Below are 17,450 nucleotides of genomic sequence, written 5' to 3' on the forward strand. Positions count from 1 at the left end.
ACCTTGTCGCTAAGCTACAATGGCACGTGTATACAGTCTGGCGCGTCCCCGTTAATTCACACTATGACCTGACAAGTCAGAGATCATTGACTTTAGAACCGTGTATCGATTATGTATTTGAGCCATAAAGCACACCAAGTGACGGTATACCACTCGATTTTGACCAGTTCACGACATGTGTGCACGAGCGATAGCGAGTGCATATATGAAGTGAACTGGTCAAACTCGAGTGGTATACCGTCGGTGGGTGTGATTTATTGCTATTATATCATAACAGTATATTGAAATATTGGCATGGAACGTCAAAAACGGATTTTTGCTCAAGCTGGCAGCTCGCGCGTATGCCAGCCGTGGTATATCGCCAATATATCACGGTTCATTTCGCGTCTCGACCAATCAGATCGCTGTATTTGCGCCATCAATACTGGTATGATAAAATATTAATTAGCCCAAGCTGGGGAACTGTTCTGATTACTTGATGAATGTATTGTGAGGCGTGAAAATGACTTTTGTAGTTAATAAAGGTATTTTACGCCATTTTTCGTGACGTTATAGGCCAAAAACAGTCGTGTGTAGAATTTCAAAGGACCATTTCTTCGAAAGATAATGTTCTAGTGAAATAATTTATTATGTATAGACATCACTAAATGAATTTGCTACTCTTCATCCTTTCTAGTAAATTGGATTGAATATATTGCCGAGCTAGCAACCTCACAGTATGATATATACGACGTTTGCTTACCTCAGTTGGCTTTTCCGTTATCAATTTTGTGTGGCCATGTCTTGTTAGGCTCACTGTGTTTTTGTGCAGATCCGAGACAGCCACCAAAGTGGGTGGGAAAAAAAATCGGAATTTCAAAATTATGTCAATATGAACACGTTTGGCCTAAGGAATTAACTTTCTACACTTACAACTTTATACGCCTTAATATACAAAACTAAAATATGAACTGATTCATTACGTTTGTCAAGTCAATTTTGTCATTTTTGGTCAGAAATTTTTTGAAAATCTTCTTCTTGAAAACAACAGGTCAGAAGTTTTTAAGGTATAGCTCCCTAGGGATAACCTATTTCAGATTTGTTCAAATTGTGTTGAAATATGTATATTTGTATTTTTAAGGCAATTTTTGTCATTTCGGGTCAAAACTTATTTCGACAAAAGCACTTGTCTTACGGCTTTGATATTTGGTATCAGGTTCATAGGGGTGATAATATTGTGATATATTCAAAAAATGATGAAATCTATAATTTTGTATTTTGGGGCAATTTTGGCAAGTATTGGTCAAAAAATGTGTTTCTCAAAAAGTACTCATTTGATAGCTTTGATACCTGGTATACAACTTTCTACAGATGAACAAAAACAGGTATATTGAAATTATGATCAAATCTGCAATTTTGTATTCTTAGGGCATTTTTGCCATTTTTTACGAACGAATTGTTTCTCAAAAACTGTTCGCCTGATAGCTTTGGTATTCGGTATACAGGTTCCTGGGGTGATCTTATGAAATAATAATGAAATCTGCAATTTTGTATTTTGGGGGAAATTTTGCCATTTTTTGTCAAAACATTTGTTTCTCAAAAACTGCTCGTTTGAAAGCTGTGATATTTGGTATACAGGTTCCTAGGGGTTATCTTAATTAGGGGTTATTACAAAAAGTTTGGGCGATACCGTGTCGTGTTCGAGTGATGTGTCCGTATTTTGACGAGTTGATGTTGACACATCACGAGAATACGACGCCGTATCGCCAAAACGTCGTGTAATAACCCCTTTATCATACATGCATGCTTTGGTTATGACTGTTTTCCTACGGACGTTCCGAAATTAGCGGCGAAATCAACGCAAATCAACCTTGCTTGCTCCTCGCTGTACTTAAAAAGTTGGTTGCTACGGAGTGATAACAACCCTATCACTTCTTGATATTATTCCGCTATTGGGCCATTCCACTTCAACAGGGGTTTATGGAGCACTTTTGAAGCGAACAATTTAAATATTACGATGTCGACACAGGTTTTCACAATTTGGAGAAGATTTATTTTAAGTTTAAAATGATGGTGGACATAAAACATAGGCTGTAATGTGTAAACTGAGTGTGTTTTCGTGCTTTGATACCTAGCATCATCCCTGCGTGAAAGTTATGAGGCCGCCAAAATCGGGTCAAAATACTCGCGCCACACCAGCGTTCGATTTCTAACTCGATCGAGTATGAACAGTTGAGAGCATATTAGAATCTATGAATGCACAGTGGATTTATAGCCGTACCAATCAGTTTATCTCCAAGAATTATACATGTCCTCAGACGTCCAATATGCCGAACTTCCCATCTTAGAAAGGAATTTGTGAGCGGATTAGGGAAAACATGAAGTGAGTACACTGTAAGCTGTAGTGTCGTAACTCGTTAGTGATTTTGTTGCTGTACGAATAAAACATTTCAAAGTTATTTCCTTCGTCTGCTCGTATATTTTCGTTCTGGCTTGCCTAAATAAAACTTAACTTCTTTTACCAACCTAAACGAAAGTTTGACTTGCTCTAGATCTTATATTGTATCTGAAACCCACACCGGTGCCACCGGGCACGATCATGACCTGTGAACCTCACTGACATGTACAAATCGGAAACATAATATGTGTACCTTGTTTGTCTCGAGTATTTTCAGTGAGGTTGGATTTTTGTGGCTCATTTATGGCTGTAAACGATGTAATTCACCACCTAGATACTTAAGCTCATCAACAGGAAACATGTCGTAAAGCGGATGATGCACTGTCAACCGGTATCGTAATCTTCAGCAGCGTAGACGACATGAAAACACTGCACCGTATGGAACAGGCCGTGAACGATGACAGGTGTCGGCAAATGCTAAAAATTTTCAATTCGTTCATTTGTACGTTTTTATTACAACTGTACTTGTACACAGGTGAAATGCCCATAACTGACTGCAAACAACAAAATGTTGACCATAATCGTAATGACATTTCGGATTGTCATTTGTCTTATTAGCTCAGCTATTTTATATGTACATGAACATACCAACGGAGGTCATGCATACCAGCGAAGGTCTCGCTTACGCGTAGCTGTAAGTAGTTCGGTTACAGTGAAAATATAATTCGTATTTCAACACGTTAAAATACGGGTTCATATCAGTACCGTCTAAACAATAGGAAAATGGCAATTCAGGCATAGCATGTATTATAATATGATATATTGAAAATAAGATAAATTCTGCAATTTTGTATTTTTGGATCAATTCTTGCCCTTTTTGGATACAAAATTGTTTGTTAAAAACTACTCGTCTCATAGCTGTGGTTGACAAGTTCTCAGGGATGATCTTAATGTTAAAATTATAATCAAATCTTCATTGTATATTTTTGCAGCTATTTTTGCCAAGCCATCACGAAATGAGATATCAAAGATTTCCACTGACTTCATCAACATGTGTCACTAATAGTTAATTTTTACATCGAACAGCGCTGAACTATATCGGCCGTTATGTCGCTCGTTTTGTTTTTTTTTTATTTAGAAGATAACATTCATGTTAACATGTCTTCATGGAAGCACTTACCAAAGTAATTTTTCTTTCTCTGAAAAATTTTCTGGTTAAGCTTTTGAATTGTTTGACGTGTATTCAAGTGATTTTCAATATGGTATACTCGACGTTGCTTCAGTCGTTTAGTGAGCTTGGAATGCAACCTTCAATATAGCGAGGTGATATGACATGTCGGTACGTTGAAAAGGGGTCTCTCTTGTTCGGATATTTCTTCAGAGACAAAGCGCCGGAATGAGCAGTATGCACGACTTCAATGAACCATTTTTAACAACATGTTCATGAACTTGTGTTTTACGTAAAGACTTTAATATATAGCAAACGGAGAATATTTCAATTCTGCCAATTTTGTCAACAGGCGCGGCTGACGGTAAATGTTGCCAATAGCAAAGTTAATTTATATGACTGAAAGTTTTGTGGTCAGTCATATATTGAATATATCTCAAGTCTTAAATTGCTCAGTACATATTCGGTCTCCGGAGAAAGGCTCTTTTAAACGTCTAAACTTCCATTGTTACATTGGCAGGTTTAGCGTCTGCTATGACTGATACTAAGCATTGACACTATGTGTTGCCTCGCAACGCACTCAAACATACCGAATGCCATGCTTTGTTAGTATTACCGTGTTATCCATTGCCTTGAGTCTTAAGAACTGATATTATTAGACCAGTTCTCACAATTTGTGAACAATATGTCCTTGTGTGGCCTTGGATATTATGTGACATCAAAGCACAGTTGTATTCTTTAAGTACATTTTCCTTTTTCCTTCAAAACATTATTTCGACCGAACTACATGCGTTCGGACATGCTTTTTGTCACGTTCCTTATAAGTCCAGGTGTATTCGTAATTTACGAATACGCCTGAGTTAATTGTAAGGGGCAACTAATATTGTACGCAGAACATGAGGATGTCACAGTTCAGAACCGATCGAGTAATCGGGATTAATTCAGTATAAAGTATCCGGTTACAAAATGTCGCATATATAATAGAATGACTCATCTTTTGCAATATCTGTGAAAGGAAATCGGTTAATCTAACCATTAGAAGGTGAGCCATTGTACTGCGCATGTTTTTATTGAGTCATTATCAAATTGTGGTGCGATTGGCCAAACAGTTTCTATTGTTGTCCAAATCGGCACGAAACTGTTGCACAATCATCGCCATAAATTGTTAACGTCGAAAGCTATAAAATACTCGAAACCTCAGAGGGAGGCTAATCTGTGCCTCACACACTTAGCTCTCAAAATTACTTCAGATTTCTGTGACAAAGACTGTGTCTTGACAACGCCTGACGTGTTATATACGACAGCCAGTAGACTGTACGACTTCAATGACATCTTTTGGGAAACAAATGTTCACCTGAACTTCTCCTGTATGTCAGGACTTGAACAAAAAAATTCTTCGCTTCCCGTTTCATAAGTCGTAATATATGATGAAATAATTACCACTTTGGCTTTGTCAACAGGACAGGTGTGGCTGAGTGTAAGGAAAACCACCGCCATAGTTAATGTGTTTGAACGAGCTTTGCTCTGTCTCGTGTATTGAGTTTGTATCCAAAATTTGGCTGTCCACTCCTTTGTTGAATCGGCAGGGAAGGCCACATTAAACGTAAACAAATCATAGGTACGTATGTTAGCTTTCTGTTTGTCAGATGTAACCAGACCGACCAGATGATACAGACATGGGTCATGGCCGGTATTAAGGAAGGCAGTAATTAATTTTTGCCAAGTAACGCGAAAGCACGTGCCGTCCGCAACGGTTTGTTAGGTTTCCTGTGTAGTAAATTATTATAAACCCTTACATTTGAACCTTCAAACAGACAATAAATTTGTTAAAAACAAGTCACTATTTGCCCTTGGTTTAACATAAAAGCAAACCCATTTCTGCTACTGGATTTTTAGGGCTCTTGTTTTAAATTTTGTATGGACAGAAGGGTTACTACAGGTCTGTGTTCGTTCATACTTTGGCCCTACAGATCTTTGAATAATACGTAAGCAGATCAGTACTTTTCATATAGGTATTTTTTAATGTCAACCTAAAACAGCAGAGTGTATGGAGTGACCGCCATTGGCACCTAGCATCACATAGAATATGATTCCGATACTGGTTAAAGGGCTGATTTAATCAGGGGTATTCAGGGATAATTAACCGGCAAAAGTGATTGATTTACTGAGGAGTTGCTCAAGGATTTAAAAATATATGTACACAAGTTCTATAATTGTTTTCGTGTCCCAACCTTCCAGATCGGTTAATTGGCAAGAAACCAGAGGTACCGGTAGGCGGTTGATCTCAAGCAGTATACAGTTCATGGCATTGACACGTAAAATCACCCTACAAGAAATAATTCCACTAAACATCCTTGTAACAAAAGGAAATGGACAGCATGGTTGCATATATCATTGATCCCTTTAATTTGCGGCATTTTCTTCTACTGTTCCCTAATAAGTGTGAAACGAGTCGGTTAACACAGTCAAAGTATTTTGTTAAGAGTCATGCCTTACATTTTAAAGAATGACCCTAACTACCCAAGTCATGGAAAAGTATCAAAAATAATTCCCTTAAATACGATTCGTAGCACAATCACATGACAGTTGACCCCAAACCTGTGGTGTCTACTTAGTGGCCGGGAATTCAGATTTGCAAGGTCTTTGTATATTGATAACTGTAAGAAGCTTGATTATTCTTGGCAAAGAAATATGAATATGTGTCTATCGCCTAACTTTTGGCATGCATTGGCTCTAATAAGTGATTTACTATGATGTTCGAAGTTGTATCACGTTTGCAAGACACCAAAAATCGTCGATCTGCGCTAAGACATGTATGTTTTCGTCGATATATTTGTCTGTCATATTTTTCGATAATGGTGTTCTCTGTTGAAAACTTCCTTTATTGTAGAGCAGATGATTATCACAAGTGAATACTACTTCAGAACTTGATATATATTTATCAAGTAGTCGCGACATTTCAACGAAAAACTCTCTTCGAATGATGAATTTATGATATAAAGATTATTGTAGTACAGGTGATGTAAATTTAAAGTGCGTTTGTTCGCAATAATACAGCGCTCTGAACGAAGATGATTATACTGTTGCTAAACATGCACAATAGCCCCATGTAACTGCTGGCAAAACGCAATATTCATGCTACATAGAACGTCAGGCTTTGTCACACAGTGACGTCACGATTTTACCTGTAGCTATAGCATACTGGTCTGTACAATCCGTGTACCACCACAGACAATACCCAAACATGCAATCAAGGGTGTCAGCATTTCGTAACATGATCCCAAGTACCATCTTTTTCGGGTCTCTTTTCCGGACGACGAAAGGTAATTCCCCTTATCATTATGCGGTCTTAACGCTTTCACCGAAACATGTTTGAACAACAAATGAAATTGAATTCAGTCTCATATGATTTAGCTCTTGAACGATAAGATTGTAAGGATTCAGTGCTTTATTTATGTCGATGGAATGGTCATGTGATTGTTACCACTATCCTTGTTTGTGTGTTTGTGCGATAATGTACCACTGTCCAACAAACTGACTGAAATGCCCTTCATTTCAGTCTACCTTTGTTTTGATCTGTAGCTTCTGCATTTGAAAACGTTAAAGAAGTTAAGGGTTCATATGGATGATTTGTATTCTTCAGCTGCATGAAAACCCAATAATTCAGATAAATTCACATTAATGAGTTGCCTGTATTATAGTATAATACACGTGAATTCACATGAATCCACATGAATACAGGCTTGCTGAATACAAAAAAAGGATTCTGACTGTATTCATCTGTATATGCACTCTTCAGCTAAAATACAGGCAATAATCCATGTTAATACAGTAAGTATAATAGGGTTTTTAGAGCATATATTTGCTTTGTGGCAGTTTGTACAAACACACTTTAGAGAGTACGATTGAAGGGTGGCAAATATCAAGGTCATACCACAGTAGAATGATTCTCGTTCATTTTCATAACACATGTTCTGTGTTCATGCATTGAACTAAATAGAAATATTCAAAATACCAAATATCAGAAATAAAACTCTACAGTCTGGGTGATTGGTTAATGTCGGTCTGCTGAATCATTCACCTTAGACTGGAGGAATTGGAAAATATCCATTCTGAAGGTCAAGGAGCCTATAGGATTACTTTGTCGTCCAATATTGCAAATTACTGTTACCAGCCGTCAGATGTCTTCTTGGAAAATTCAACTGAATTTGTTTTATTTCTTTTTGGCATTCAAGCAATATTGGACTAGATTTATCTTATATTTGTAATAATGAAATAGATCATTTCTACTCTACGTTTAGCCCTGATGGCTATAAGTGGATCAGACGTTAGGTAGTCTATGGCTTTTGTTGTCATTTTGGTTGAATGCTTATTTTATTTTTTCAGTGTCAATGTTAAGAAGTTTTCATGTCGGCTATACAACATATTCCGAAACATCATTGAAAAGCTAATTAGAATCGACCGTTATAAAATAGTCTGTGTTTGGAACAGAGATTTAAAAGGAGATAATTTTGAGCTTTAATGTAGCTTTGCTATTAAAATTCGTGCGATATTAGCAAATCTTATTTTGAACATACTGACAGTTTCATCAACGCATTGTTTATCAGTGTTGCAATATGGAGTAACTATAACTTCGTAAATAATATATTTGGATTGACATGCATCATGCTGTGGCAATAAGACTTTATACGTGTAATTTCAACGTAATCCAGGGCATTGTCTTTGCTCCAGTTGGTATTAGGTTTTGTGATTACAGATATTAGGATATTTTTCCCGCAACTGTCATTTTACCAATACATGACAATGCTCATCGCAATGTTTGTTCATTGATTTTCAGCCTTTATTACCCGCCGATTTTTAAGCCCGGACACGAGAAAATTCATATCTTGAGTATGTCAGTTTCAGATAAGGTAAATACTGTTCATATATATTTAAGCCATAAAGCACACCCAGCGACGGCATCCCACGAGAATTTGACCTGTGCAGGACATATATGCACGAGCGATAGCGAGTGCATATATGAAGTGAACTGGTCAAAATCCATGGTTGGACAGTCTCGTATACATTACGTTTACTTTTTTGTCATGGCTCACAGGTTCTGTAGATAACATTGGAGATAAAAAGAACCGACTCATTTGAGTGTCTGGATAGAACACACAGGGGCATTGCTAAATTAAATATCGAGTTGATCGTAGAGACCAAAGTTAATTAAGACAGCACTCTGGCTAAACAAACCATAATACAATGTATACGTACTGATGCCAATCTGTTTTTATAGACATGCCAGGTATAAACAGTGGAGTGGAGAATTACATGATTAGTATTTCACTCAAATGAGTCGGTTCTTTTTATCTACAATGTTATCTACAAACTTGTGTGGGACGTACAAAAAAGTCAACGTAATGTATATGAGACTATCCAACCATCGTGTTTTTTTCTGTATATCATAACAGTACACTGGACAAAATGCTTGATATGCGCTTAGCATATTTACGTATATTGACGTATTTAAAACACAATATTAATTGCACACGCAACGTATATCTTTGTATATGGAACATTCCACTACGTTGATATGCGTAGTATATTTCTATACAGATCATGAGTATACGTAATGCAGATCTTTGCACACTAAGTGTACAATGTACTTTTGCATTTTATTATCTATCTATCTATCTATCTATCTATCTATCTATCTATCTATCTATCTATCTATCTATCTATCTATCTATCTATCTATCTATCTACTTGCTGTCTGTCTGTCTGTCTGTCTGTCTGTCCGTCGTCTGTCTGTCTGTCTGTCTGTCTGTCTGTCTGTCTGTCTGTCTGTCTGTCTGTCTGTATGTATGTATGTATGTATGTATGTATGTATGTATGTATGTATGTATGTATGTATGTATGTATGTATGTATGTATGTATGTACGTATGTATGTATGTATGTATGTATGTATGTATGTATGTATGTATGTATGTATGTATGTATGTATGTATGTATGTACGTACGTATGTACGTATGTATGTATGTATGTATGACTTTCGTCTATCGCATGTTTGTCTCTTGATGTGTATATTCCAATGGCTATTGATCCATCACACTATATTCGTTCAATGTGTTTGCATATGAATATAAGCACGATAATATTGTCAACATTGATCGAAATTTAACAAAACTTACCAGTTGTTGTGTTTATGAAAATATCTCAATTGCAGGTTTCAGCTTTGATCGTAAACGAAAGTTGGGGCTCGGCATACAGTGATGGAATCCCGTCCATCAATCGCATGATAGCTAAGGTTCTCCGTGATTTCGAGATCAATAACATCTATTCAACGGTAGTACGCAGTAATGCGGACGACGAAAAAGAGGCGAAATTTTTCAAAGTCCAATTGAAATATCCACAACCAGAAAAACGGAGATTCAAAAATTTGCTTCGTAATGACTCGATTCCAAACGCAGATTTCATTTACTTACATGATCATTTCTATCCAAATCTAAAACAGTTAGCAAGCGAAGTGAAAATCATCTTTGCTTACTCCCTTACAACAGCTGAAGAGGCGCGAAAATTACAGAAAGATCTCTTTGACCACGCAGAGCTGTACTTCATAAACGTGTGGGATCCAGATTCGATCACCCCGGAAATGATTTCGGGCGATGACAGAGAGCTGTCGACGCGATTTCAGGAACTTTCGGGGTTTCATGTAGGTGAGATACCTTCAGAATCGCTTAAAAAGCCACACGTTCTCGATATAGGGAAAAACGCTCACGTTTACTTCAAATCAGAATATGAAGGATGCCAGTCGATAAGACTCTGTAATGTTCAACCAAAATTTGGCCACGTGTCTAAATGTTATGTAAAACAAGACATCGACATGACATTTAAAATTGCCACACTCTTACCATCCAGAAAACCTTCAAGACTGAACTTAATGGTTAAAGTATTAAAACGTGTCGCGGATTCCCATGAAGGCAAACTTACCATAGTGCTCAAAATTATCGGCGATATCTGCGAAAAGGAGGAAGAGATACTCGAGGAACTTTCGTCATCCAAAATTGAGGTTGTTCCTAAACGCTGTTATACTCAAATTCAACTCGAGAAAGAACTACTGCACAGTCATTTGGTACTATGTAACGCAGATACTCATATTTCCGATCCGTTGGTTTCGTTGGCACTATCACTCGGAGTTCCGTCGCTGTTGCCGGAGAGTCCTGACTTTAAATACATGATCCAGAAATATCTAGCGCCATACGGGAAACATCTTATGGTAAACATGAAGGACGAGAACACGTTTCACGAAGTGTTAGAGAAGAAAATTGATTCCTATGAAAATGCCGTTTTAACAGCGAAAGATATCAGTTTCCACATAGCTACTAAATGGTCCAACAATGAACCTTGTGAGGAACTTTACGAAGCCTTAGAAAGGAACGTTGCTCGTATCCCCCGTGTCGGTCGAGGGGAACAAGGTAATTTTAGTGAATTTTCTGTCAATAAGATCCATGTTATCATTCACATACGCGCGCGCACACACTCATCTACGCATACCCCAACCCACACCAACCAACATATAATGGGATATTGTGTATTTATCCTATACGAATGCCGATGTTGCTTGATCATATCACCATGCCCTGCCCGTCGTCATTTTAATTGGTCAATTAAGCTGAACTACGCAACTGCCCACAAATACACAGTTATGATTTGTTTACATGCCCGTGAATATGAATAATATAGTAAACATGGCAACTTTACAGTTAAAATTTAAATTATGATTTGTAAAAAAAACATAATCACAAATCAAAAAGAAGCACTGGTGGGCTAAGTCTAGGATAGGATAAATAATTTATATAGCGCTTAGTATCCATCAGCAATGTTCACTGGCGCTTTACTGGCGCTGGTCAGAGGTAAGCTCTCTGAAGAAATGAGTCTTAAGCAGAGATCTGAAGGTGCGAATGTCCGGGGCTGATCGAAGAGGAGCTGGCAGTTTGTTCCATAGAATTGATGGGGAATAGGAGAAGGATTTGTCACCGTATGATTTTAACCGAGTTCATGGAACTTTAAGTGTGGTTTGTAGACTTGATCGGAGAGATCTGCTAGGGGTGTTGACTTCAATGAGTTCAGCCAGGTATGAAGGAGCGAGTCCATGTATTGATTTATATGTGAGAAGTAGGATTTTGAACTGAATTCTGTAAGACACGGTGACATTGGTGTAATGTGATCCCTTTTCCTTGTTTTTGTGATGAGACGGGCAGCCGAGTTTTGTGCTCTTTGTAGTAATCTGATGTATGAGTCCGGTAAACCGTAGAGTAGTGAGTTGCTGTAGTCTAGCTTGGCAGAAAGAGTTGAATACATGAGAGTCAGACAAATCTTTTGAGAGAGATATTTCCGTATGAATCCAATACGGCGGATAAGTAGATAGATGCTCTGACAGGTCTGAATTATGTGTTTCTTGAAATCGTGGCTACTGTCAAACAGGAATCCAATATTGCGTGCTGCGTCTGCCAGTTGAATGGAACTTGATCCAACTTGAATGCTGTCAATGGTGATTGGTGAGTGATCATATTGTGAACGAATAAGGAGGATTTCTGTTTTGCCATCGTTGAGTTGTAATTTGTTTGATGTCATCCAATCTTTAATGTCAACCAGACAGTCTTCGATTGAGACACTAGACACTTTTTCAAAAAAAATCTCCGCATTTGCGATTTTTTGCAAATTTTTTGCCTCGCGGCCTATAAAGGACGAAAGCATACTTTGCACGACATAATGTACGAGGCGAAGCCGAGTGCATTATGTCGTGCAAAGTTTGCTTGAGTCTATTATGGACCGGGAGGAGGTACATTATTGCTATTATTTTCTAGTTTTGGCAATGCCAGGAGTTTGTAGATGTAGAAAACGAATAACAAAATTTAAACTGAGTTTGAAGCCAGCGAGCGTCGTCTTGCATGATCGGCCCTGGTTCTGTGCACTGTATACATTACTCCAACACTACACTGCACTGAACACGCACTTTCAACACAAAGCCAGATATGAACTGAAAATGCTCACGTGTTTCATTATATTGAAGTTATGTGTAAATTTGAACCTTTGCCACCTGTTTGCAACTTCATTGAAAGTGTTATGATCAACATAATGAATAAAATCAGCACAGATTAATTCTAAATCCAAGTATATATCCCCAATCAGGAAAGTATATTAAAATATGCAAATTAGGAATTCACTGAAAAAAAATAGTGACTTTCAATAATATTGTTTTAATGGTATCTTCAATATATGTTGCAAGATTCATCAACTTTAGTCGAGGCAATTCAGATATATCCCTAATTAATGAAGTTCATTTAGTATGTATATAAGAGATTACACGATTACACGACTGTCGGTTCTTGCAAGTATATGAATATTCATAAGGGTAGTGTCGTCAAAAGAAACACCTATCTAACTGGACGGAGAAAATTTTTACTAGTAGCTGGTAGACTTATATACGCAGTATGTTTTTATTTTTCATTTTTCATTTTATTTGGCCATGGTACTTGTCATTTTTAGCTCACGTGTGTAAACACGTGGGCTAATGTCATAGCGATGTCTGTCTGTCTGTCCGTGTGTGTGTGTGTGTGTGTGTTAGTGTGTGTGTGTGTGTGTGTCTGTCTGTCTGTTTACACGATAACTCAAAAACGCCTGAACGGATTCAAGTCAGATTAGGTACACAGGTACCATATGCTACTTGCAAGAACTGATTAGATTTTGGTTAGTGTGGCTTGCATATTAATGAAGTTATGCAATATCGTTTTTTTCCGTACAATGGTTTCCTATGGAGACGGTAATGACAGTGTAGACATATATCAAGAAATACTGCACAAAATTTCATGAAACTTTTCACAGATGACAATCTTACAACATTATGATGATACTGTGAGTGTCATGTCAATTATCTTCTCATTTGCATATTTAATGAACTTTTGTTATTAGTGAGATAACTCTAAAATTCCTGCACAAAACTTGATGATACTTGCAACAAATATTGATCTGATATATATCTAATTATACTCAGAAGCATTAGGAAGTGTCAAGTTAATAAATAGCTCATTTGCATATTTTATGAAGGTCTATAATTAGTCATATAACTCCGATATAACTTCACCAAATGTGATGAGGTCTGCTGCAGATACTGATCCGACTGATATCTAACTGTAGTGTAAAGCATTTAGTAGTGTGAAATTAATTAAGGGTTCATTTGCATATTTAATGAATTTTGTAATTATGTATATAACTTTGAAATTACGGCACCCAAGTCAGTGAAATTAGGTACAGATAACGATTTGATAAATATCTAATTGTACTGAGAAGCATTTGGCAGTGTCAAGTTAACAAATAGGTCATTTGCATATTTTATGAAGTTTTGTAATTAGTGATATAACTCCAAAATAACTGCACCAAATGTGATGAAATCTGCTGCAGATATTGATCCGACAGATATCTAATTGTGCTGTAGAGCATTTAGTTGTGTGAAGTTAATTAAGGGTTCATTTGCATATTTAATGAACTTTGTAATTAGTGATATTACTCCAAAATTACAGCGTTAAATTTGATGAAACTTGCTACAGATGTTGATCTGATAAATATCCAATTGTACTGAGAAGCATTGAGCAGTGTCAAGCTAATAATTAGCTCATTTGCATATTTCATGAAGTCTTATAATTAGTCATATAACTCTGAAATAACTGCATCAAATGTGATGAAAACTGCTGCACATACTGATACGACAGATATCTAACTGTGTTGTAAAGCAATTAGTAGTGTAAAGTTAATTAAGGGTTCATTTGCATATTTAATAAACTTTGTAATTAGGTAATAACTTTGAAATTTCGGCGCCAAAATTTTGTGAAACGTGCTACAGATATTGATTTGATAAATATTTAATTGTGCTATAAATACAGAAGTGTCAAGTTAATTTAGGGTTTATTTGCATATTTAATGAACTTTGTAATTAGTGACATTACTCTAAAATTACAGCATTAAATTAAATAAAACGTGCTACAAATGTTGATCTGATGGATATCTAATTGTCCCATAAAGCATTGAGCAGTGCCAAGTTAATTAACAGCTAATTTGCATATTAAATAAAGTTTTGTAATTAGTGATTAAACTCTGAGAGTACTGTGCGAAGTTGATAAAACCTGCTACATATAGTGATAACATATATCTTATTGTTCTGTGAAGCGTACTACTATTAATGAACCTGTTGTAAAACACGTGAGGATATTCAGTTCATATCTGGTTCTTTATTAGAGAGTTCGGCTACACGTTTTACGCGAACGTGAAGGCGTAACGTCACGAATTTCTGCGATGATGTCATCGACTTGTGCGTACGTCCTCCATGTACACGGAGCTGGCGTCGCGTATTTACGTGGAGACAGCTGTTTTCACGTAATTTGTAAACGTGTAAATTTATTCTCATCTTTAGGTATCAAAACATGATATAAACTGTGAATCATTTATGCACGTTGTTAGTTGGATATATGATAGTGACATACTCAAAGATATTCAGGTATTTTCGTTATTTTTATGTGAAATTTCTTCGTCGATTTGTGGCATACGGGCAAACCATTGAGCTATCCCTGTGATGCGGAAACAGACTACGCGGACCCAAGCTGGGCCGAATCATTTCTTGCGCGTGCCACAAGAACGGTTGGCGTAATGGGTAGCCAAACGGACTTTTGCACGCGAACGTGTACGTCAACGCCAACGTGGATTCATAAAATATGCAAATGAGCTATTTGTCAACTTGACACTGCCAAATGCTTCTCAGTATTGGATATTTATCAGATCTATAGCTGTACCCGATTTCACTGACTTGGGTGCCGTATTTTCAGAGTTATATACCTAATTACAAAGTTCATTAAAAATGCAAATGAACACTTAATTAACTTCACTCTAATCAATGCTTTACACAATAGTTAGATATCACTCGGATCTGTATCTGCAGCAGATTTCATCACATATGGTGCAGTTATATCGAAGTAATATGACTAATTACAAAACTTCATAAAATATGCAAATGAGTTATTTATTGACTTAAAACTGCCCAATGGTTCTAAGTATAATTAGATATATATCAGATCAATATTTGTTGCAGGTGTCATCAAGTTTGGTGCAGAGTTATGTCACTAATAACAAAAGTTCATTAAATATGCAAATGAGCAGATAATTGACATGACACTCACAGTATCATGATAATATTCTAAGATTGTCATCTGTGAAAAGTTTCATGAAATTTTGTACAGTATCTCTTGATGTATGTCTACACTGTCATTACCGTCTCCATAAGGTAACCATTGTACGGAAAAAAAATGATATTGCATAACTTCATTAATATGCAAGCCGCACTAACCAAAATCTAATCAGTTCTTGCAAGTAGCATATTGTACCTGTGTACAAAATCTGACCTGAATCCGTTCAGGCGTGTTTGAGTTAACGTGTAAACAGACAGACAGAGAGACACACACACTAACACACACACACACACACACACACGGACAGACAGACAGACATCGCTATGACATTAGCCCACGTTATTACACACGTGAGCTAAAAATGAGCAGCACTTTCACTCTTCAATTTGGAAATAAAAACGATGTGTTTTCGAAGGAAACGAACAGGAACTGCATCCCTAGCATCTATATCGAACTTGAAACATCACCTTTCATTATCATGCCATTCAAAAAGTCGACACGGTGAAAAGCCAGACATAAAGAAAATGGAATATTCGTGCATCGACATCAGCATGATCAGCGAGCTGCATGGTATCAGCTGATCAATACAGTCATTATTATGTCGCTTGTAGTACAGCATTTAAATTGCAAAAGATATCAACAGAGTTCAGCAAAGTTATTCACATGTTTAAATTTCATAAATAATTGTGTCTATAAATTTAATATTCGATGGCTTCTTGGGAAGAGCTATTTATTTTGGCGAACAAGAAAACTCGGGTAAACGGATGCTTGAAAGGTACAGTTGACAAACATACTGGAATGTCTCTGTCGTGATGTCGTAAACAAGGCAAGGTGAAACCACAGACAAGGAGAAAAAACGATGAATGAGTGCATCAGAACTAGGTGGCCGAGATGTTAGATCAATGAAGAGTCCACGGTCGTCATGATTGTTTGCAGTAGTGGGTTCGACCAAAAAACAGGGTTTCGGCACAAGACTATATTATTGAATCTTCCATTGATTAAACCTAACTAATTATCACGAAATATCTATATACATTTTTCTAAATACTTCAAATTGAAAATTTGGGTTTTGAAGTTTCAAATTATAAATATTTAGCCTCTTATCACATTCCAAATACGACGTCCGATTACTGCGATAGCAGTCCGATTACTACGCACTCAATATGGGGTCAAAAACTGAGCAACTTTGACCCCGTTAATACCACTTCCGTCGTGTTAACAGTTTGAAGATAAGCACAATAAACTATCAAAGGGTATGGTAATAAGATTTCGTACTGCTCGTCATTTATGAAACGGCTTTGGGCGAAATTTACTACCATGACCGAAAACTGTCACACTGAATGTGCTACTACGTAGTTTACAACATGGTTCAGTGGCATAGTGTATTGAGATATGTCTTGTTACATACTGAAGCAGATATTTGGATTTTTATGCAAATTTATGTAAATTAAGGGTTGTACATGTCAGCTAATTAAAGATATAAATTGCTTGACCCAATATACCTGGCAAAGGAGAGCAAAATGACTCCAAAAGCTAGTCATTGAGCTAAGATATGACATTTTAACTGTTTTGGAGGTCGTCTTGGCAGCCATCTTGGATTATTATGCACATTAACAGTTGCACATGTTCGGCAATGAAAGAAATGAATTCCTTGGCTCTGTTTACCTGGCATACGACAATAAAA

General features: G+C 36.8%; 3 protein-coding genes across 3 annotated transcripts in view; all 3 read left to right on the plus strand.

The window, feature by feature from the left end:
- Positions 1-17,450, plus strand: part of LOC139129418 (uncharacterized) — a 304,872-nt gene that overhangs the window by 62,644 nt on the left and 224,778 nt on the right. The gene's annotated exons all lie outside the window — the stretch shown is intronic.
- The window catches only part of LOC139129421 (E3 ubiquitin-protein ligase TRIM71-like), a 195,313-nt gene that overhangs the window by 49,721 nt on the left and 128,142 nt on the right, over positions 1-17,450 (plus strand). The window lies entirely within an intron of this gene.
- LOC139129387 (uncharacterized) overlaps positions 8,363-17,450 on the plus strand; it is a 24,222-nt gene continuing 15,134 nt past the window's right edge. Inside the window, exons 1-2 of the mRNA XM_070695022.1 lie at positions 8,363-8,455; positions 9,757-11,005. Of these exons, the coding sequence (XP_070551123.1) occupies positions 8,438-8,455; positions 9,757-11,005 (1,267 nt within the window). The 5' untranslated portion in view covers positions 8,363-8,437. The remainder of the gene's footprint in view (positions 8,456-9,756; positions 11,006-17,450) is intronic.

The sequence above is a fragment of the Ptychodera flava genome, chromosome 3, assembly GCF_041260155.1.
Source record: "Ptychodera flava strain L36383 chromosome 3, AS_Pfla_20210202, whole genome shotgun sequence".
Lineage (NCBI taxonomy): Eukaryota > Metazoa > Hemichordata > Enteropneusta > Ptychoderidae > Ptychodera > Ptychodera flava.